Raw genomic sequence first — 22,364 nt, 5'->3', positions numbered from 1 at the left:
CCAGCAATTCCAACCGGCAGATTGGCAGACTCACACTGGAAGTTCAGTGAAATAACATTGGAGCCTATGAAGCTTATGACCGGCTGGACTGCTTATTTCTGAACGATTGAGACCTTTTATAAAATACTCGGCCCAGAAAAATAAAAGAGGACATATCACACATTGTTTTCTGCTGTGTTGCTTTTCAATGTGTACACTGTATAATTGTATATAGAGGTATCTAAAGAGCACAAAGTATGTGCTCCATTCACTGCAATGTATTTAATCAAACTTCTGGTGCGAGGTTTGCCACCCATGAGTGTCATGGATGGATTGATTGATTGATTGATTGATTGAATACTTTATTAACAGTTTGCAAAAAAAAAAAAGCACAGGAAAGTACAAGTTCAGCTAGGAGGATTTATAATCAAAGAAAGCCTATGGCTTGTTTCCATTGGGGTCCTTTGTACTCAATTCATAGAGAAATTTAATGACAGACAGATTTACTGTACCCTACTATGCAAAACATCCTAAAAAAAACAGTTTGAAAACAAAAACAAAAAAACATACAGTAGACAGTTCGGGGGAGGGTGGGCTAGGCTTTTACAGGGACCAATTTGAAACTGCAGCCAACTGTAGACACTCTTTTAACACTGGCATGACTGGGGTTTCATTATCCTACACACAGCCTGCTAAACGGTCAATTTGGACAAGAAATCAAGCTCTGCTATTGGTTCCTGTCTCACCTCTTTGGACCAGACTGACTGACACCTTCTCACCCACCCAGTGGGGGGTTCCATTGTCTTTTAAATAGCCATTCAACTCCACTCTGCTCAGTCAGTTAGCTCACTCACTCACAGGTTGTTGCAGGCAGAAACATTTTAAAAAGTAGTAATTTAGTAGTAATGGTAACTGCAGATTCTGTAAAATATTATATAATATTCACATAATTGTCTGAGCGTAAAGCTCTCATTCTATCAGCTGTCCACGCTGACAGAAGCGTCTCCTCTCCTCCTGCCTGTCAGCGTAACAAGAGAACACATCGCTATGTTCCACACATGTGCTCATTCCTGCTACTCCTGCGCTAAATATCTGATCTACAAACATAAAACAGTCGCTGGCTGAGCCCTCTGCTTGTAGATCAGTACTGTTGGCGCAGCATTGGGTTGCCAAATTTTGCGAGAGAAATAAGCAGCCAGGTCTATGAAAATGTTACTGCATGCGTTGTGCCCTGACAAAACAGTGAGGCATCAAACCATCGTGGGGTTTATAGCCGAGGCTAATTTGCAACCCCAGTCCCTGGTTAGACCTTTCTATATAAATATTCACCTAATACAAAAAAAATTACGAAAGGACATGGAGCTCTAATCTAAACAAGTATGAAAATATATTTATATCTGCATAGTAACTAAGGTTTTCAAATAATTGTAGTGGAGTAAAAGTACAAGATTTGCCTCTGAGCTGTAGTGGAGTAGAAAATTATTACCATTATAATGTCATTATATATATAATTATAATAATAATAATAATAATAGAAAGACGTGGAAAAACAAGCCCAAAGTCGCTTAGAATAAACAGACATGGCAACATGGCCACAGCAGAGTCTGCTGTCTACGGGCCGCTCTGTGGGGGGTCTCGAGGTGTAAAGTGCTCTAGGGAGGGGGAGAGAGGGGGAGAGCGATCAATTTAGCCGAAATAAAACGGCTGGGATGGGATACATGTTATGTATTTCATATTTATAATGAGTTAAAAAAAAAAAAAAAAACGGAGATGGTTTGAAACATATATTTAGGAAAAGTCATGAAAGGGGAACTTTCTCAGAGCTTCCTGAGAGAAGTTAAAGGGATATTTCACTTTCAAAAAAACTTTTGGTCATTTTATGGTCTACTCAGGCTTTAGTGAGCCCTCCAGACCGTTTTTAAGTTGCTTTATTCAGTATTTAGATATTTGATATTCATTTTACCAGCCACGCCCCCTTCCTATACAAACCCATTATAACTTAAAACTCAATTTTTAACCTGTTTAACCATCAAAAACACCCGTCCTTGGTTCTGGTGACTCACCCTGCCCTCCTAATGCGTGAGGGGGCCGTGTTTTTTTTATTACTTTTTTCATTTATTTTTAATATTTTTGGAAAATGAAAAAATTAAATACAAAAAATATATATTAAAAATAAATGAAAAAAGTAATAAAAAAAACACGGCCCCCTCACGCATTAGGAGGGCAGGGTGAGTCACCAGAACCAAGGACGGGTGTTTTTGATGGTTAAACAGGTTAAAAATTGAGTTTTAAGTTATAATGGGTTTGTATAGGAAGGGGGCGTGGCTGGTAAAATGAATATCAAATATCTAAATACTGAATAAAGCAACTTAAAAACGGTCTGGAGGGCTCACTAAAGCCTGAGTAGACCATAAAATGACCAAAAGTTTTTTTGAAAGTGAAATATCCCTTTAAGCCACTTTCAATTCTCAAAATCGGTCCCATTGATTGCTTAGTCACGCGAGTGTTAAAGCGGTTTTGAAGGAGAGTAGGCTTTTGGTAGGGCATTCCACATTTTTGTGCATAGCAGGAGAACAAATTCAACCCCTTGTTAGTGCCAAATCTGGGTTGGACGTGATCAGTGGAGCTTTCGCTGGTGTTGTGATTGTGGACTTAATTGACGTTTTTAAATTACTTTGACAGGTACATGGGTGTCTTATCGGTGTAGTGTATCGTGTGGCGCATCCCCCGGTGTCCAGCGCGTCTCTTCCTTTCAAAAGCTTCCTTGGGAGAGGGGACGAAGTAACCCCCCGTCACCAGGCTTTAGGGGGGGGAGTGAGGAGCTGAAGGGAGAGGACACACTGGACAGGGGCACAATATGGCTAAACAGGGGCACACAATACAAGGGCAAACAGGACAGGGACTGAGGTTGTGACATGTGTTGTTAAAACATTTCAAAACAATGCTAAATTCTATTTAAAAAATCAACATACAGATTACAGGGCAAGAAAAAAGTTTTAAAAACATTTTATATCTGTAAATGATCAGGCTCGACAACTGTCCCTGCTAAGTCTCCATGTGTCCAGGTGTCCTGGCCATTGATGGGGTTGTGGCTGACACCGAAGCCCAACACTGTGAAGTGCATCAGTTAAACCCATAAAAGGAAAAAAAAACTATCAAAGCTTTTTCTTTGCAGAAAAATGAACCCGACACACAGAGAGCAACAGGACAGCTTTCACTGTAGTTAAGGGTGTGGTTTCAATGCATCCATGCTTATGATCCCATTGCCCGAAGGAACGGCGTGCTGTGATTGGCCAGTTTGGTTGCGATGATAGAAAAAGGGGAGGAAGTAACCTCCCATCACCAGTTCTATAGAGTGATTGATCTACTTGATGTGATTGATTGGGAGTGAGGAGCTGAAGGGGGAGGACACAATGTACAGGGGCAGTCACAATATGGCTAAACAGGGGCACACAATACAGGCCAGGGCTTACAAGACACTGGAAGGGAAAGACAGGGACAGAGGCCATGTCTGGCTTTGGTCGTGACATGTGTTGTTAAAACATTTCAAAACTATGCCAAATTCTATAAAAATAGAATATACATAGATTATATTATAATATACATTAGAATATAATCTAATACAGATTACAGGGTAAGAAAAAAGTGAAAAACATTTACATCTGTAAAATGATCAGGCTCGACAACGGTCCCTGCTAACATCTCTCAGGGAAAGATATTTTAGAAATGTTTTTAATTGAGGTAAACCATACATTTTCAATGAGATTTTACTAGTAGACATATACAATACTGCTTACCATTTGAACCTTTACTTTATTTTATTTTATGTGTTTATTTTGACAGGACAATTCACGTTAATGAACATTCAATACATAAATGGGAAATCAATCATCTGAACATGATCTCATGTAAACATGCCGAACTTAGCTTGGAGCTAATTTCATTCGCAGTCCCCACACATAAAAACATATAAAATATAAAATTCAGTAGAATAACACAAATATTAGTTTGTGTTATAAGTAGTTAATACCAGATTAAATACCTAATAACTAATTAAAATTAGTTGCCACTTTTCAACTTTCCAAATGTTCACACAGAAAAAAATGCTGATGTATTCATAAGTACAATTTACAAAGTACAATGTCTTTTTAATATCAATGCAATAGCAGATCTACAAGCTTGGTAGCTTGCTATTTTCACTGTGTATGAATAAGGCTTAAGTGGTGTATTTTAGTACGTTTGGGTCCCAGTGGTCCTTTCCTAGAAATGTAATGGAGTCAAAAGTACTTCTCTTTTTTCTTTAAAATGTAGTGGAGTGAAAAGTCACAATGCTTTAAATTACTTAAATAAGGCACTGCCAATTGGTGTCTCTCACCTGCACAAATTATATGTGCTGCTATTTATATCTGCTGCAAATTTCTCTCTACTAGAGATGCATGGATCACGTTTTTTGCTGTGGGTAAAATATAATATAAAATATGTATATATTAAAATATAATCAAATATAATTAATATTGGATAAACCACAGGTGAAATAATGTGGGAAATAAATTAATGACATCCATCTATAGGCCTATTATAGTTTTTAAAAAGCACAAAATCTCGGCGTGCGTGTTTGTAGTATTTTAATATTACGTAATTTTCCATCCACCACAAATTAGCCGCCTACTACACGTGCTTTGCATGCAAAGGGACACAGACAGACAGATACAGATTTGAAGGTGTTGAAGGTTTTAAAGGTGTTAGTATTAGTAGTGTTAAAAGTTTTGATAGTGTTGACAGTGCTGAGTAGTATATGATACAGTTTTTAGGGTAAAACTGTGGTTTATCTTGTCAAATTATTTATTTTTTTGTTTTCTTTCTTTTGTCTTTTGTATTGATTATTATTGGGTCTATTTATTATTTTATTTTAGTAGTTTTATTGTGATGTCATACATTTTGTAATTACAAAAAAAGCAGAAAAACTACTAGGGCTGGGCGGTATGGACGAAATCAAATCATGATATTTCTTGGCCAAATACCTAAATATCTTAACATACAAGTATAAAATAAGGCTTAAGTGGTTAAAACTAGGAAAAGACAACACTTATGCCTTAATCACGACATTATGTTATCCAAAGTCCCTGACGATATCTAGTCTTGTATCACAATTTTGATATATCAATAAAATAATGATATATTACCCAGCCCTAGAAACTACTCCCTTTACATGACAGCTATCTTCAGGATTATATGGTTAATATGAAATTTCTTTGTTAGAATTAGTGTTAAATAGCTCTATATTCTGATAATAAGCATTGCTACTGTATAGAGTGCTTGTTCAGTAAAAGGGGTCTCCCCGTCTCTCCAACTCCAAGGACGATAGAGAAAGAAAAATACATTTTCAGACGGATTGCCAATTACAGCCAATCAGGAGAGAGTACCCATTCATCAGCTTCAATTTGATAGTATCTTGTATGAGTTCTCTCTCCCGGTTGGATAAAATTGGAATCCCACCCTGAAAATGCATTTTCTCTTTACTGAAGAGCTGGGGATACCCCTGTTTTTGAACAACCACTCTATAGCAACGATTAATATCATAATATAGAGCTATATAACACTTACAGTATTTTAACAAAATAGATATCACTTACACCTAAGAGATATTCAGAGGAAATTTTCCGACGACGGCGAGGAGGCATCCCCACTTTGAGTGGGGTTGCTCAATGCTGGCGGTTGACCGCTGGGGGCCCCAGATGCTGGTGGGCCCCCAGAGGCCCCAAATGATGGTGGGCCCCCAGGTCCCCCGAATGCTAATTGAGCCCTGGGGGTCCCGAATGTAGGTTGGCCCCCGGGTGCCCGAATCCTGGTTTGCCCCCGGGTGCCTCAAATGCAGGTTGCGGCCCGTACGCCGGTGGTCCCCTGGGGACCGCTTGCCGCCCAGGGCCCAGCATGACGACGATGGGGAACTTGATGTGCGGGTCTGACGCGTACTTCACATCTAGATAAACCTGCAGAAAACACACAGTGATGTTTGATATCAACAAAACATAAACTATGTACAATTTTGAGGTAACTTCACATTTCTGGAACATTCAATTATTTATACTCCACTACATCTCAGAGGCAAATATTGTGCATTTTACTCAACTACAATTATTGGAAAACCTTTAGTTACAAGTGACTGTAAATTTAGATTATGATACAAAACATACATTAAAGAAAAAAAGAAAAGGAAATACACTGTATATGAAGTCAAATGCACATGTATGGAGATCAACTTGCACTGATGTGTGTGTTTCAAGGTGTAGTATATTTCCAATTCCATATGTTAGAATTAATATAGGATTGCAGGTCTACTTTGGGCTGCAGACAGAAGAGTGGATTCAGACCATTTGTGGGCTCCAGCCTGGCTGTGTGGGGGTAGGCTAAATTAGCATTGCCTTTTGTTTAACCTGGAGTCACAAGGTCTCCATCCTGGCACACCCGAATTGTTGATTAGCAAGTGGATCAAAGACTGATGCAATCACCTCTCCAGATACAGACATTAACATTTCAAATGTACCTCCTCTTTTTTGTGTGTGGCCACATGCTATAAGATGGGGTGTTTTGTGACTGTATGGGGTGTGTGTCTCAGGCCGGAGGGCCGCCTGTGGGGACCTCAGGGTCTCCACAGAAAGCTGTTGTACTATGATGAAATAAACTGGAAGAAGTAACCTCACTATTGGAGTGATGTCTCATCCATTCTTCACCATCCATTCACATCTCTGGAACATCAAACTAACTTTACAATATGGCGTTGTTGGCAATTAATATAGTGCATTGAAACCTGTAAGTCGGTGGTTTTAGGATACCATAAATGGCGCAGATGGCAGGATGGTTATCAACAAATACCACATATGGCGTTTAAGTCGGCAGTCGCGTTGGTTTGGTGATTTGGGGAGCGGGACGCCAATCTCCAGGAATGCTGAGCCAGGCGTCGAAAGGACATGCGCGGTTGGGGGAGTCTTTGCCTTGCGGTGGATGGACGGATCGAGTTGTCTTCCTGCGACGTGGGGGGACCACTGCAAGGGTGCATTGTGGACATCGGCACGACATGACGACAACTTTTCGAGGATCTACGGGGAGAGGCCCTCATCATGACCAGATCTAGGAGGCTGTACGACTCATCTGGCTGCACAACTTATCTTCTACGGTCGCTAAAGGAGCGCGCTGCGGTGCTGACGGCAGAGCGGGGAACCTGTGGATCGAAGGGGTTCTCTCGTGGCGGGTAATTTTGTGAGGATGGACGGGAGACAGCGGGTGCCAGCAGAACGTGGAACCGGCGATGAGGGGTTCTTCGTGGGGAGTATGTTAAACATTTTCTGCGATCGCAAGTAGAGCGTGCTGTTGTAAAAATTGCAGCTATCTGTTGGACAATCTGGAGAGACTGCACTGGGAAAGCGGCTGGGGCGAGAAAATGACATTGAGGGAGACTACAAAGAAACATTATCGAGCGGGACATTGTGCATACGGGACCTGAGGTTATATTTTTGTGATAATGGTGGGTTTAAACTGTGGAGCGAGGGCTGCCATAGCGCAAGTGTTTGTGAGGAAGTGGTTTCACTCTCTGGTCTCTGGGGTTAAATGTGGATTTTTTTATTTTCGTTGAGTGCTGAGAACCGGGCGATTCCCGTGAGATGTGTATGAGGGCGATTCCCTTATGTTTTATGTGTAACATTTTTCCCAGAGTTTGAAGGACTAACAGGGGGATCCTGCACGCTAATTGGAATCAAGGAATGAGTTTTCTGTCTATTTGTGAATCACCTTGTCACTGTACTATGTAATCTTGGTTCCTGTATGTGCATTGTTCTGTATTGGATGTTGTTTGCTATCTAGTATTCCTGAATGTTTTATTTTTGTCCTGGTTGTGTTCCAGTAAGTTTCATGGGGGGCGGTTCTTTGTGTTTCTTTTGAAATATACGTTTTTGCGGAAGACGTTTAGTGTCTCCCGTGGGGGGTCTGTAGTATATTTCCAATTCCATATGTTAGAATTAATATAGGATTGCAGGTCTACTTTGGGCTGCAGACAGAAGAGTGGATTCAGACCATTTGTGGGCTCCAGCCTGGCTGTGTGGGGGTAGGCTAAATTAGCATTGCCTTTTGTTTAACCTAGAGTCACAAGGTCTCCATCCTGGCACACCCGAATTGTTGATTAGCAAGTGGATCAAAGACTGATGCAATCACCTCTCCAGATACAGACATTAACATTTCAAATGTACCTCCTCTTTTTTGTGTGTGGCCACATGCTATAAGATGGGGTGTTTTGTGACTGTATGGGGTGTGTGTCTCAGGCCGGAGGGCCGCCTGTGGGGACCTCAGGGTCTCCACAGAAAGCTGTTGTACTATGATGAAATAAACTGGAAGAAGTAACCTCACTATTGGAGTGATGTCTCATCCATTCTTCACCATCCATTCACATCTCTGGAACATCAAACTAACTTTACAATATGGCGTTGTTGGCAATTAATATAGTGCATTGAAACCTGTAAGTCGGTGGTTTTAGGATACCATAAATGGCGCAGATGGCAGGATGGTTATCAACAAATACCACAAAGGAAAACGTGCTTGTCTTCCCTCTGCTGATCACTCTGTTTCCCATTCATTTCTTAGGAACACTGCTCTCAATGGGCCTCATGCAGCAATAAGTTCGGGCGATGAGGGTGGGTTGGGTGGGGGGTTATGGGATGGGTATGGGGCTTGGGCTTCAACTCAACGGGTCCGTTTGGGTTAGATTGTAATTTCAGACCCGTTGAAAACTCTAAAGCAGTTGTTCTCGAACATTTTCATGTCAAGGACCCCCACATTGACCTGCATTCGACTGCAGACCCCCACCTGAAAATATTTTCTGCTCGGGAAATGTTTTCAAGATTTATCTAAATGTTTCGAAACAAGCTCCAAATGGCCAGTAATGGGACGCGTTGTGAGCTTGTAGATCGGCTATTTTCAAACAAAGTATAAAATAGGGTTAAAGTGATTAAACTGTTCCTCGTTTGCTGTGGACCCCCTGGAACTCCCTCAAGGACCCCTGGGGGTCCCCAGACCACACCGTTGAGAACCTTTTTTGCTCTAAAGATATGATAGAAATATGATTGTCATTTAAATCCTATATTATACAACTGTAGAATTGAAGAAAATTCGAGAATTAATTGTTTTTGCAAAAACATGTCACACTTAAGAACTCAAAGGCCACCCTAAGAGTGCTCTTCAGTGTGTGTAGATTCTATTCTTACCTAAGAAAGCTAAGAAAACAGAGTATACCAAAATCTTCTTAAAAACTTCTTAAGTGGGTCTAAGAAAAAATGTCCTCTTAAGAAAGTGTGCGTAGATTCTGTTCTTACCTAAGAACCGATCACAGCTAAGAAAACATTGGAGTATACCAAAATCTTCTTAAAAACTTCTTAAGTGGGTTTAAGAAGAAATGTCCTCTTAAGAGCGGATGCTGCATAAGGCCCAATGAGACATTATCACTTTTACAGTAAGAGCCAGGTTACAAATCCTTCCTACCAGACTCAACCTTTCCCTCTGGTTTCCCTCTACCCATTAGTAGAGGCCCTAGGAGGGGTCCACGCGCACCCTCTTATTTTTTTTTCTAGTTTGGATTTTTGGCATCCATAGGACCTCTAATATAGGGATTTTGATGATCCCAAGAAAAAAAGTGGTCCAAAGTGTGTTTTTTTCAATGTTTTATTACCCCTATGAGACCTGCAGGATTGCTGGCTGGAACGCTGGTGAGACTGTCTTTCAGAGACTGTGGCACGCTCAAATTTAGACGTGGCCCAAAGATAGAGATACCATTTGATTCTAGACAACCTCAGGTTTCCAAATGGGACCAACCTTGTCATGCTACCTTGTCGGGAAGGGGGCTAAATACCTAATTATTCAAAGCTAGACAACATTTTGGCGAGGGAAAAACAGCCATCACCATTTTACAAATGGTCCCTTGAGCTGTCACCTCGATATAAGTGAATTGAAATGGGTTACATGGCTACCTACAAGCCTCCCCTGTACAGAAATGCCACATTTATGGCAATTTATGGCAAGTTTATTGCATGCAGTACAAATATGTAATTTCCGTCTATTGTAAAAAGGAGACCACTTTACTGTATCTATAGCTGCATGAGATCACTGTACTGTATCTATAGCTGTATGAGACCACTGTACTGTGTATATATAGCTGTATGAGACCACTGTACTGTATATATAGCTGTATGAGACCACTGTACTGTATCTATAGCTGTATGAGACCACTGTACTGTATCTATAGCTGTATGAGACCACTGTACTGTATCTGTAGCTGCATGAGATCACTGTACTGTATCTATTGCTGTATGAGACCACTGTACTGTATCTATAGCTGTATGAGACCACTGTACTGAATCTATAGCTGTATGAGACCACTGTATTGCATCTATACCACTGTTTGCATCTATATCCCACTACACTGAATCTATAAACCAATGTACTGCATATATAGACTACTGTACTCCATCTATAGACCACATACATTGACCACTGTACTGTATCTATAGACCACTATACTACATCTAAACTCAACACAACTCAATGTATAAAGCCCATTTAACATGACCAGGTCACCCAGGTCACAGGACATAAAACCAGTGGGGTGGTCGCCGCAAAGGCTCGGTAGATGCAGCACAGTGGTCTACAGATTCCCTACAGTGGTTTACAGATTCACTACAGTGGTTTACATATGCTCTACAGTGGGCTATGGATGCTCTTAAGTGGTTTACAGATGCTCTTAAGTGGTCTAAAGACGCTCTAAAGTGGTCTACAGATGCTCTAAAGTGGTCTACAGATGCTCTAGAGTCAAGTCAAGTCAAGTCAATTTATTTATAAAGCACATTTAAAAACAACCAGGTTGACCAAAGTGCTGTACAACAAGAAGAACAGTAAGAACATTTGCAAAATCAAACACAGTAAAAACAGCATTATAAGACATTTTAGATACACCAGTAGAGATAAAAACAGTGGTAGGTAAACACATGGCTGTGCGAAAGAGTGGGGGGGTGGGGATTCTAAGGCTGAAATGCAAGAGAGAATAGGTGTGTTTTAAGTCTGGACTTAAAGATGCCCAGGGAGGGGGCGAGCCTAACAATGGATGGGAGGCTGTTCCAGAGTGCTGGGCCGGCTACAGAAAAAGCTCGGTCACCCTTTTGCCTGAGGTTGGCCGTAGTGGCCTTAAGAAATCTCTGGCCAGAGGATCTCAGTATCCTTGTGTTGTCAGGGGGGGACAAAAGTTCTGCAATGTATGGTGGTGCGAGTCCATTGAGAGCTTTAAAAACAAATAAAAGGATTTTAAAAACTGTCCTAAATCTGACTGGCAGCCAATGTAGAGAAGCCAGTACAGGGGTGATGTGTTCTCGTCTACGCGTTCCAGTCAGTAGTCTGGCCGCAGCATTTTGTACGAGCTGGAGGCGGGAGAGGGAGGCATTTGGAAGCCCTATGTACAAGGAATTGCAATAATCCAGCCGTGATGTAACAAAGGCGTGGATTACCTTCTCTAGGTCGTGGGTAGAGAGAAATGATTTAATTTGCGATATTTGCCTTATTTGAAAAAAGCTTCCCTTAACTACAGAATTGATTTGCTTATCAAATTTCAGGGCTGAGTCAAATAGTACACCAAGGTTTTTTGCATGTGGTTTGATGAAGGGAGATAAGGATGCAAGTGAGGCAGAGATCTCTGTGGCTTTGTCTGGGGGGCAAAAGAGTACTATTTCAGTTTTTTCGTCATTTAGCCTGAGGAAGTTTGTTGACATCCAGGACTTGATCTCGGTGAGACAGTCAAGCAGGGGTTTGATGGATGTGTTTCTGTCGGGCTTGAGGGGGATGTATAGTTGAGTATCATCTGCATAAAGATGAAAGGAAATGCCATATTTACGGATGATGGAGCCTAGGGGGAGTATGTATAGTGAGAAGAGGATGGGCCCAAGAATGGATCCTTGGGGTACCCCACAGGTGAGGGGGGCAGGAGAGGAAGAGGCAGTACCAATTTCAACTGTGAAGGATCTGTTTTGGAGGTATGATTTAAACCATTTTAACGCTATTTCTGTGATGCCGACCTCATGGTTGAGTCGGGAAGTGAGTATACTATAGTCTACCGTATCGAATGCGGCACTAAGGTCGAGCAATAGCAGGACCGCACAGTCACCCTTATCAACAGTCAAGAGCAAATCATTTGTTACTCTTAACAACGCTGACTCCGTGCTGTGTTGTGACCTGAAACCGGATTGGAAAACTTCTAGTGAACTGTTTGCATCGAGGAATGATTGTAGTTGGCCAAATACAACCCTTTCCAGGACCTTTGATATGAACGGTAATTTGGATATAGGACGGTAGCTTGAGGGGACTGCGGGATCGAGGTTGGGTTTTTTAATAATTGGCTGAACAACTGCATGTTTGAAAAATTGGGGGACATGACCGGAGCTAAGACAGGCATTTATGATCGACAGGACACTAGGACCCAGCGTGTCGAAGGCTTCTTTGAGCAACTGTGAGGGGACAATGTCGATGGAACAGGTTGTGGGTTTCATGTGCGAAACGATGTCCTGCAGGTGAGAGAGGGACACAGGCTCGAAATGACGGAGAGTAGCACTGGGCACAGGGGGTGAGGGGTGGCTATATGAGGAGGGTGAGATGCTTGACCTGATGTCAGACACCTTTTTAACAAAAAAAGTGAGAAAAACATCACAGGTGATGAGGGGCGTGGTGTCAGTGGTTGAAGGGTTTAAGACTGTGTTGATGGTGTCAAAGAGGACTCTTGGGTTATTGCAGTTTTTGGTGATGAGGTCTGAAAAATATTTTACTCTTTCGATTTCAACAGTGTCTTGGTATTGGATTAGGCTCTCTCTCAGGGTGTTGTAGTAAATTTGTATTCGGTTTGTTTTCCACTTACGCTCCGCCTTTCTGCACTCTTGACGTGCGGCTCTAGTGGCCTCGTTTAGCCATGGCTGGGTTTTGGCTTTGGGCCGCCTGGATTTTAGTGGGGCAACATGATCCAGGATGTTTTGGCAGGTGGAATTAAATAATGTGACCAGCACATCCGTGCTCATATGGGGAGGTGAGGCCTCGATGATGTCGCGGTTTGGGGCCATGGAGTAGGAGTTGGTGAAATTAGTGGTGGACACACTGTTTATGTGCCGGGAAAGGCGACCAGATAGGTGGGGTTTTGGTGCTTGGTAGGGAAGAGTGGCATTAAATACAATGGGCTTATGATCCGAGAGACACAACACTTCGTCACATATATCAATATTACAAACTGAAAAACCAAAAGATAGAATTAAATCTAATGTGTGGCCATGCTTGTGAGTGGGGCCGTTGACATTTTGGACAAAACTGAGAGACTCGATGAGGTTTTCGAAATCTCTAACAAGCGGGCCGGACGGACAATCAACATGAATGTTGAAGTCGCCGACCACCTGGATTTTGTCCCATTTGAGAACAATAGAGGACAAGAAATCTCCAAACTCATGGATGAAATTACTGGATTTTGGGGGTCGATATACTATAACAAAGAGCACAGGGAATGACAGGTCAACTTCAAACAGTTGGAGTTCGAAGCTAGGGTAGGAAAGGGGGGTCAGGGGTCGACAATGAAAGCTGTTTTTGAAAATACAGGCTAGGCCACCGCCGACACGGCCTGTGGTTCTAGGGGAACTAAGAAAATTACAGTCAATGGGAGAAAGTTTAATGAGGGAACTTGAATCGCCGGCCTCAAGCCAGGTCTCGGTGATGAATATGAAGTCCAGTTCGCGGGATGTGAAGAAGTTCTTGAGGATGGTTGGCTTATTTCGCACTGACCTAGCATTGAGCAATGCCATTTTGATGGAGTGAGGGCCATGTAGGGCAGGGGGAGCCCGCAGCAGGTGTCTAATATTTCGAGTATCCACTCCACGGAGCTGAGTAAAGAAGTTAGCTGAGAGTGATTTACATGGACGGTGAGTTTCACAAACTAGGATGGGGAAGGGTAATGGGGGAGATTGTATTATGGTGGGGGGAGAGTGGCAATGTTGAGGGGAAATGATGGGTGCTGGTTGCTGGCGTCATGGAATTCCAGGCTCGGAGAGCTGGGAGATGATGTTTGAGGCCAGTATTTTTTCCCCCTTATTATTTAAGTGGACCTTGTCGTGGAAAAGCTTGGGGATATTCCAAAAGGAATCAAAGTTGTCAATATAACCATATCCGCAGGCAATACAAAAGTTGCGGATCCAGTTATCGGTACTAAATAGGCGGCTGAATAATTCAGAGTGGGTGTGGAGAGTTGGTAATAGGCCTGAAAACATGCACTTTTTGTTCTGACTTTCAATTAGGTTGGCTAGAGCCTCATATTCCTTTCGCATGAATACTGATTGGGTGGGACGTGATTTTATATCATTTACACCAATGTGGACAATGACAGTATGGACAGACTGGTGGCGCTGGAGGATATCTGGAATATGTGTTATGAGGTCTTTGATTTTTGCACCAGAGAATGAATAGGTGATGCAGTCAGGGATGGCTACATGTCTAATTATAGAGTCACCAAGGAGGACGTATTTTGGAGGTGAAAAGTGTATGGGATTTTCAGTGCCACCATTGGCTGTATTAGTCTCTGTTTCAATAGTAGAAGTAGTTCCATTTATCACAGTGGGAGGAGGGGGCGGGTCACTGGATACTAGCTCGGCCGAAGCGGTGACGTCATCCTTGGGCACAGCTGGGGTCATCAACATTTCTACGCTGGACGAAGGAGATGGAGCACGCTCGGACAAATTGTTGGCAACAGGTGGGGACGACGGAGAGGGACAACGTCGACTACGTTTGAGGTCTTTTTTCGGGGTCAGCAACAGCAAGTTGCAATCTCGCTTCCGAGTGGAGTTTGGATTGGAGCGAGTCTGTTTCTCGTGTGCAGCAAGTGAGCGGGTATCCATAGCAACCCCGGACGCTGCTGTTAGCATGTCGCTAGCTAGCGATAGCTCCCCGCTAACATCACTAGCATTCTCTGTAGTATTGGCAAGTGGGGAGAAGCCGTTGAACAGTGGGATAGGAGAGAACAGCGGGAGAGAAAACTGTTTTCCCCTCTTTACAACCGATGCCCATAGAGGAGAGTTGGCTGAAGATGCACCGTGGATTTTGGACTTCTTTCTGCGGGGTTTAGCTCCCTCCAGTTCATTCAGCCGGCCGAGGACCGATGACTTTCTTTGGAGGATGTCGGCTAAAAGGTCCTCTATGGTGTGGAGCTGGGATCTCAAGTTGGAAAGCTCGGACCCGGAGTCCTCTGCTGGGGTGAGTGGAGTTGATGGCATTCTGTGGGAAAGAAAATAATTGCCAGTACACAGCGCTAGGCTAGGAAAATGGATGATGTTGATGGCGAAGGCTGGGGTTTAGCTGAGGTGTTGTTGACTAGAGCAATACGTACACACAAGGGCACCGTGCGGTGCCCGTTGCGGTCATCTGGTGTAAGGATATTGTTGATCTGATGTAGAGTGGAGGGTGTTTGTAGTTCTATTTCTTGAAGTGGTACTTACTCGCAAGGGCTCCGAAAGGAGCCCAGTGCGGGGATCAGGCGTAGTCGATCAGCCAGGTCTGTTGACATCAGCCGGGGAACTTCGCCGACCGTGGCGGTCTGATCGCGGTGAATTAGGACTACGTTTAAAATATGTGACTTGATCATTCAATATCTGGAGTTGCTGAATAGAACCCAAATGTGTCCAGATCGGTGGGTCCGCTACTTTTAAATCACGATAGAGAGGAGACTAGAAAGCAGTTAGCAGTTAGCAGCACTGCTGGCGTGTGAGTCCAGGTTGTCGTCATCCAAACTTGTGATCGAGACATCCGATCGTTAAAAACGAGTGGTTCAGGTATAATAAATGTATAAAACTACTGAAATCTAAAATGTGAAATAAAACCGCTGTCTAGAAATGTTTAAAAGCAAGAACATTTCATGGAGTAGCACAGCGTCTGGAGTAGCACAGCACAGCGTCTGCACACAGCGTGTAGACACTCTCATCAGGCTTAAAAATGTTTGTTTATAGATGCGTTTGAAGTGTTATAAATAATTCCCCATTTAGTGTTTATATGAGCAATGTGAGAACTTACAGTAACCCTGCCTGTAAGCTCAGAACCCTAATATCTCCATTAAGTCTGGGGGATCATGTTGCCCCACTAGAGTGGTCTACAGATGCACTAGAGTGGGCTACAGAGGCACTAGAGAGGTCTACATATGCACCACAGTTGTCTACTATGCACTGCAGTTGTCTACATATGCACTAGCGTGGTCTACAGATGCACTAGAGTGGTCTACAGATGCACTAGAGTGGTCTACAGATGCACTACAGTTGTCTAGATATGCACTAGAGTGGTCAACAGATGCACTAGAGTGGTCTACAGATGCACTACAGTTGTCTAGATATGCACTAGAGTGGTCTAAAGAAGCACTAGAGTGGGCTTCAGATGCACTAGAGTTGTCTACAGATGCACTAGAGTGGTCTATGGATCATGGCAATGGTCTACAGATGCACTAGAGTTGTCTACAGATGCACTAGAGTGGTCTACGGATGCACTAGAGTGGGCTACAGATGCACTAGAGTGGGCTACAGAGGCACTAGAGTGGTCTACAGAAGCACTAGAGTGGGCTACAGATCATGGCAGTGGGCTACATATGCACTAGAGTGGACTATAGATACAGTGCAGCATTTCTATAGACACAGTAGGTAGTCTATAGATGTAGTACAGTGGTCTCATACAGCTATAGATACAGTACAGTGGTCTCATACAGCTATATATACAGTACAGTGGTCTCATACAGCTATAGATACAGTGATCTCATGCAGCTATAGATACAGTACAGTGATCTCATGCAGCTATAGATACAGTACAGTGGTCTCATACAGCTATAGATACAGTACAGTGGTCTCATACAGCTATATATACAGTACAGTGGTCTCATACAGCTATAGATACAGTACAGTGATCTCATGCAGCTAATAGATACAGTAAAGTGGTCTCCTTTTTACAATAGGCGGAAATTACATATTTGTACTGCATGCAATAAACTGCATGGTTCTTGCCCAAAACTGCATGAGATTGCCATAAATGTGGCATTTCTGTACAGGGGAGGCTTGTAGGTATCCATGTAGTCTGGGAGGGTTAGCGTCGGAGCTTGGACAGCAGGGGCGCGGCCACTGCGTTGTGATTCAAATCAACAGCCAATGAAGAAAAGGGGGCGGGATCCACATGCAGTGGGTGTTGCATCTAAATAGGATCGACGGGAAGCAATTTCCCCTTGAGAAATTTCGGCCGCCATTGTTGTGTACTGCTGTTTGCCTCTCGTCGGACTTTTTAGACGAGTTGCACAGCTCTCAGACCGGTAAGAGGCGTGTCCGCTCAGATTCAGAGCGTAAGGTACATCCCGCCCACAAATACCAGGGCTCTGGCCCAGAAGTTCCTCGCCAGAGCTGGCGAAAACTTCTGGGAACTCAGATTAGTATCCATGTAACCCATTTCAATTCACTTATATCGAGGTGACAGCTCAAGGGACCATTTGGAAAATGGTGATGGCCGTGTTTCCCTCGCCAAAATGTTGTCTAGCTTTGAAGAATGAGGTATTTAGCCCCCTTCCCGACAAGGTAGCATGACAAGGTTGGTCCCATTGGAAACCTGAGGTTGTCTAGAATCAAATGGTATCTCTATCTTTGGGCTACGTCTAAATTTGAGCGTGCCACAGTCTCCGAAAGACAGTCTCACCAGCGTTCCAGCCAGCAATCCTGCAGGTCTCATAGGGGTAATAAAACATTGAAAAAAACACACTTTGGACCACTTTTTTTCTTGGGATCATCAAAATCCCTATATTAGAGGTCCTATGGATGCCAAAAATCCAAACTAGGAAAAAAAATAAGATGGTGCGCGTGGACCCCTCCTAGGGCCTCTACTACATGTACATCATTGTTTGCATCACACCACAGGGCCTGTTACAGAAACCATGTCACACATTCTAAATGGCTGCTATGCCTATTAAGGGCTTTACATAGCACGCCACGACAGAATAGTTGATATCATAACAAAGGAGTGAAAGGACATATCCAAACATTCGACACCGTCAGTGTGAATGTACAAACCTGTGTGTGTCTAGGTCAAACCTTCCATGTTTGTCCAAGATTTGCTGACACCATTTTTGTGTGTGTGTGTGTGTGTGTGTGTGTGTGTGTGTGTGTGTGTGTGTGTGTGTGTGTGCGTGCGTGCATGGGGCCCATTTCAAGAGCCCATTTCGAGAGCAACTTTCTTAATATATATATATATATATATATATATATATATATATATATATATATATATATATATATATATATATATATATATATATATAATTAATTTATTTTTAATATATATATATATATATATATATATATATATATATATATATATATATATATATATATATATATATATATATATATTATATATTTTGTTTTTTAAACGAAAGTTGCTCTCGAAATTAAATCATTAATTTAGATGATCCCTGACTTAATCAGATTTTGGCTACGTCCTGTGTACTCCACATGATATTAGACTGTTTCAACAAATCAACTGTTTTACCCTAATTGACAGATAACTTACCCTAAGCCTGTATTCAACTTTAATAATGTTGCAGTTGAGAATGGATGGAGGAAATTTAGAGGGAAGGGTGATGGTCTTGGTGACAGTCTGGTGACATGAAGGTGGGATGACGTCCCCCACCATCTTGAGGAGGTCTTTGGTGTCCAAATTCCTGTCTTTGCGCGCAAAGAAGCTGTGCTTTGTGTAAAAACAGTACTTGGGCTTGATGTCCCGGGACGAGTTGTTCTGGATGGAGGCCACCACGTTGATCTCCTCTCCTGGAAAACACACACCAGGGGAATTCCATTCACCTTCTGACAGTAAATGCACCGAATCTCTGTACGTCCGTCTGTTATTCACGTATCGCGAGAACCGTCCGACTGACTCCAAACTCGGCGCGGCATCGCCGACGACGACCCTAGGGAGTTGAGAGCACGCCTGCACGGCGTTGAGTAGATACTATATGGATATCCGGTTGTCGAGAACCGCCAATCCGACCGTTATGCCCATATATCGTCACGTGCATAGATGAGACCGCCCGACTTCAATCTCGCCACGTGATTTGGCGAGGATCCGAGGGAGTGCCGTGCCCAGTGTTGCCATATTGCGATAGAAATAAGCAGCCAGGCCTATGAACATTTACTGCATGCGTTGTGTCTGTCTGTGTGTGTGAGAGTGAGAGAGGCCCTGATGTTGAAAGCAAGTGAGTGGTTGTCCACACAAGTTTATACAATGGATGGACGGAGAGCAATGTTTTTATCTTTTGACTTCATAGAAAAACAAGCCCAAAGTCGCTTATAATAAGCAGACATGGCAACACTGGCCGTGCCCTGCACAGAAACGGTGTGATAGGCGGTTGTCCAGAACTGCCAATCCGACCGATACGCCCACACAGTATAGGTATATGGAGATCCGATTGTCCAGAACTGCCAATACGACCGCTATGGGTATGCCCACGTATGGCCATGCCCATGTATGGCCATGGCCATGCCCCATGTATGAGCATGCCGCAGAGGGCAGCGATCCGACTTCCCACTTGGCGAATCACGAAGAGAGCGTGATACGCCAAGTGGAAAGTCAGTCGGCTCAGCAGATCTCCAAAAAATATTGATAAATCAGCAAATATCCAAATATGGAGTACGTCAATATGACGTCATAGACTCGCCTAGACTCCCTATTTAGCCGTGCCTGACATGGAACTCCATATATGGGCATAGGAGGGACACCACAGGTACTCTGACAATGGGTACAATGGCTATTGCATAACTTGCATTGTTCCCCTTATGACATGGTTACTTACAAATGACATCAATCATTGCAAACAAAATATTGGTCAAAAGAATTGATTGACCAATAAAGATCGAGTATTCAAAGTCGTGTAATAAGTGCAGGGGAACAACTTACACCAGTTCTGCGATTATGACGATTATACAAAACTAGTAATAGACTCAGACATTAATAGTAATGTCTGAGTCATAGTGTCAGGGGCTTTGTCAGAGTACCCGTTGTCTCCGTCTGTCTGTGCCCTTTTGTGCCCATATATTATCTGTCTGAGTGTCTTCCTGTATCCCTTTTATGCCCATACATTGAGGTTAGACAACACACTCCATATTTGGGTGTAGCTGCATTGGGAACTCCTTATGTGGTTATAGCTGACTATAACCATGATTATCTCAAATAATTTACAATTATGGGGATCATGTAATAATTGTGACAGGCCTCCTCTCACCTTGGTAGTATCCCATCTTGTCCAGCTTGACGTCCATGGCCACCGTTCCAGATGTAAACAGTTTCATTTCCTTCTCCTTGGTGTGATGTTGTGGGTTCTGGGAGAGGAACCACAAAGGACACATTAATACACCATTCCTGACCCACTAATGGCAAACTAGCAAAAAAAAAATACTGAAATTGAAAACTATGAAGTAAATATAATAATACAAACAAATGGAAAATTCAAAACCATAATAGCCATGTTAAGTCAGCTCATACCATCAGTTCAGGGTTGACAACAGCTTGGTGGGTGGGTATAAAGGCGAGTTCAGCGATGGCCCTATAGCGATACAGTGTCATGGTCCTGCTCATGTAGGCTTCCAGGGTGTACCTAATGCTACCGTGTTCTCCTTTGAAGGTGGGTGGCAAGTCCCTGATAGAAAGGATGAGAGATATCAGCCAGTTAGTATAAATAGAGTGCAGTGCTAACTTAATCTCGACTATGGCTGTCAAGTGATTAATCCAATTTCGTATTATCGTCAACTTTGGAGGGAGAAATGTGCAAACGATTGTATAATCAGGTAGCTCTCGTGCACATCCAGGCAGAGGTGGAGGTTCTGGTAGGCAAGATAATGTACATGAAGACAAAAAACCTTCCACTGCTTCTCTCAGGAATGTGCTGATGAAGCCAACACAGCGGAACACGTTATGCGGAATAAATAAAAGATGAAGCATTAACTCTTAGACTGCCAGAGTTTCTCTAGAACAGTCTGTAGCCTCTGCCAGGGGTTTAAATGGTAAAACATAGGAAAAATGACATTTTTTGGACCGTTTCTTTTTTAACATTGAAGTAAATGGAGCAGCAACTTTTTTGAAAATGTTATGTCCTAGTTCTTTGTGACGAACGGAAAAACGGAAAAACCCAAAAAATAAAGAATAATTTTAGATTTCTTTTTTTTTTTTTTTTGGCAGGCAATAGCTAAATTATCAAAAACATTTATAAATGTTTTTGGCAGGCAATGAGTAATTCGATATATATATATAATCGTCATTGGAGTGTGCGGTTCCTTCCTGAGAGAAGCAGTGAAAGGGTTTCTCATGCATTGCTGAGAAATGCAGTCAGAAGCATTATTTCAGAAAGAAATAGGGGGTGGCATAAAATAAGTTATGCAACGCGACCAAAATGTTTGAAAATAGGGATGCCGGGTTGAAAGTGGTTAATACATGTATGGTTGCAGACTACTAATACATGTGTCACATGTCACTTGTAGATGGATGGGCATGGCTTGTGTAGAAAAATTATGCACTCAGTGTTATTAATCTGCAAAAAAAGAAAATCTGAGTTAGGTAAAATATGCATAAAAGAATTTGCAATTGCCATCGCCTGAGACCCCAAAAGACACCCTGCATGCAGCGTTGCTTGCCACATCTTCTGGCACTGATGGATCCAGCTGTTTGCGAGACTATCCCCATACATGCACACAGACAGACAGACAGACAGACCTGTTTCTAGAAAAGCTGCTGCAAATTCATACCCTTGATGCAAATACTGCTGTTCAGTACAGCAGGGACACCATGTTTCATTATGCCTGCTTGGAAACTAAGTTAACCACTCTATTCTTACAGAAATAGACGTTGCTGTACTTGGATCACTTTTTCTCCCTCTACACCAGATCTGCTATTTTCGGCGAACGTTCGCCGTTCACCCTGGAATTGGGATGCTGGGGTTCAAGTCTCTTTAAAATAGCAGAGCAGATCTACAAGCTCACAATGCGTCGCAAAAGGTTTGGTGTAAGGGGGGAAAAAGCGATCCAAGTTCAGTCTGTTTCCCGCAAGGCCTCATGGGAAACTGAAAACTTGTGGATAGAATATGTCAGGGACGCAGGGGGGGGTGGGGGGGGGCTTTGGACATACTCAGCTCCATTGGGGGGAGGGATATCCCCCCTACTTTTGGCATGAAGAAAAAGGGAGAAGAAACCTCCGACATCTACACTTCATGGAGTACATTTTTAATGTAAGTACCAAATTAATGTAACAAAAACACCCAAAAAAGTAACAAACCCGGT

General features: G+C 42.7%; 3 protein-coding genes across 3 annotated transcripts in view; all 3 read right to left on the bottom strand.

The window, feature by feature from the left end:
• Positions 1-20,599, bottom strand: part of LOC311044294 (arrestin domain-containing protein 3-like) — a 90,001-nt gene extending 69,402 nt beyond the window's left edge. The window contains exon 1 of the mRNA XM_084055772.1: positions 20,549-20,599. Coding sequence (XP_083911898.1) covers positions 20,549-20,560 — 12 coding nt within the window. The 5' untranslated portion in view covers positions 20,561-20,599. The remainder of the gene's footprint in view (positions 1-20,548) is intronic.
• Positions 1-22,364, bottom strand: part of LOC311044290 (arrestin domain-containing protein 3-like) — a 110,891-nt gene that overhangs the window by 53,479 nt on the left and 35,048 nt on the right. The gene's annotated exons all lie outside the window — the stretch shown is intronic.
• The window catches only part of LOC311044291 (arrestin domain-containing protein 3-like), a 38,837-nt gene continuing 20,859 nt past the window's right edge, over positions 4,387-22,364 (bottom strand). Inside the window, exons 5-8 of the mRNA XM_084055767.1 lie at positions 20,578-20,731; positions 20,318-20,414; positions 18,610-18,866; positions 4,387-5,969 (exon numbers count right to left, since the gene is read on the bottom strand). Coding sequence (XP_083911893.1) covers positions 5,772-5,969; positions 18,610-18,866; positions 20,318-20,414; positions 20,578-20,731 — 706 coding nt within the window. The 3' untranslated portion in view covers positions 4,387-5,771. The remainder of the gene's footprint in view (positions 5,970-18,609; positions 18,867-20,317; positions 20,415-20,577; positions 20,732-22,364) is intronic.

This window comes from Gymnoscopelus microlampas (genome assembly GCF_963454915.1).
Source record: "Gymnoscopelus microlampas genome assembly, chromosome: 4".
In the NCBI taxonomy this organism is placed as follows: Eukaryota; Metazoa; Chordata; class Actinopteri; order Myctophiformes; family Myctophidae; genus Gymnoscopelus; species Gymnoscopelus microlampas.
This window is presented reverse-complemented; position numbering and strand designations above follow the sequence as displayed.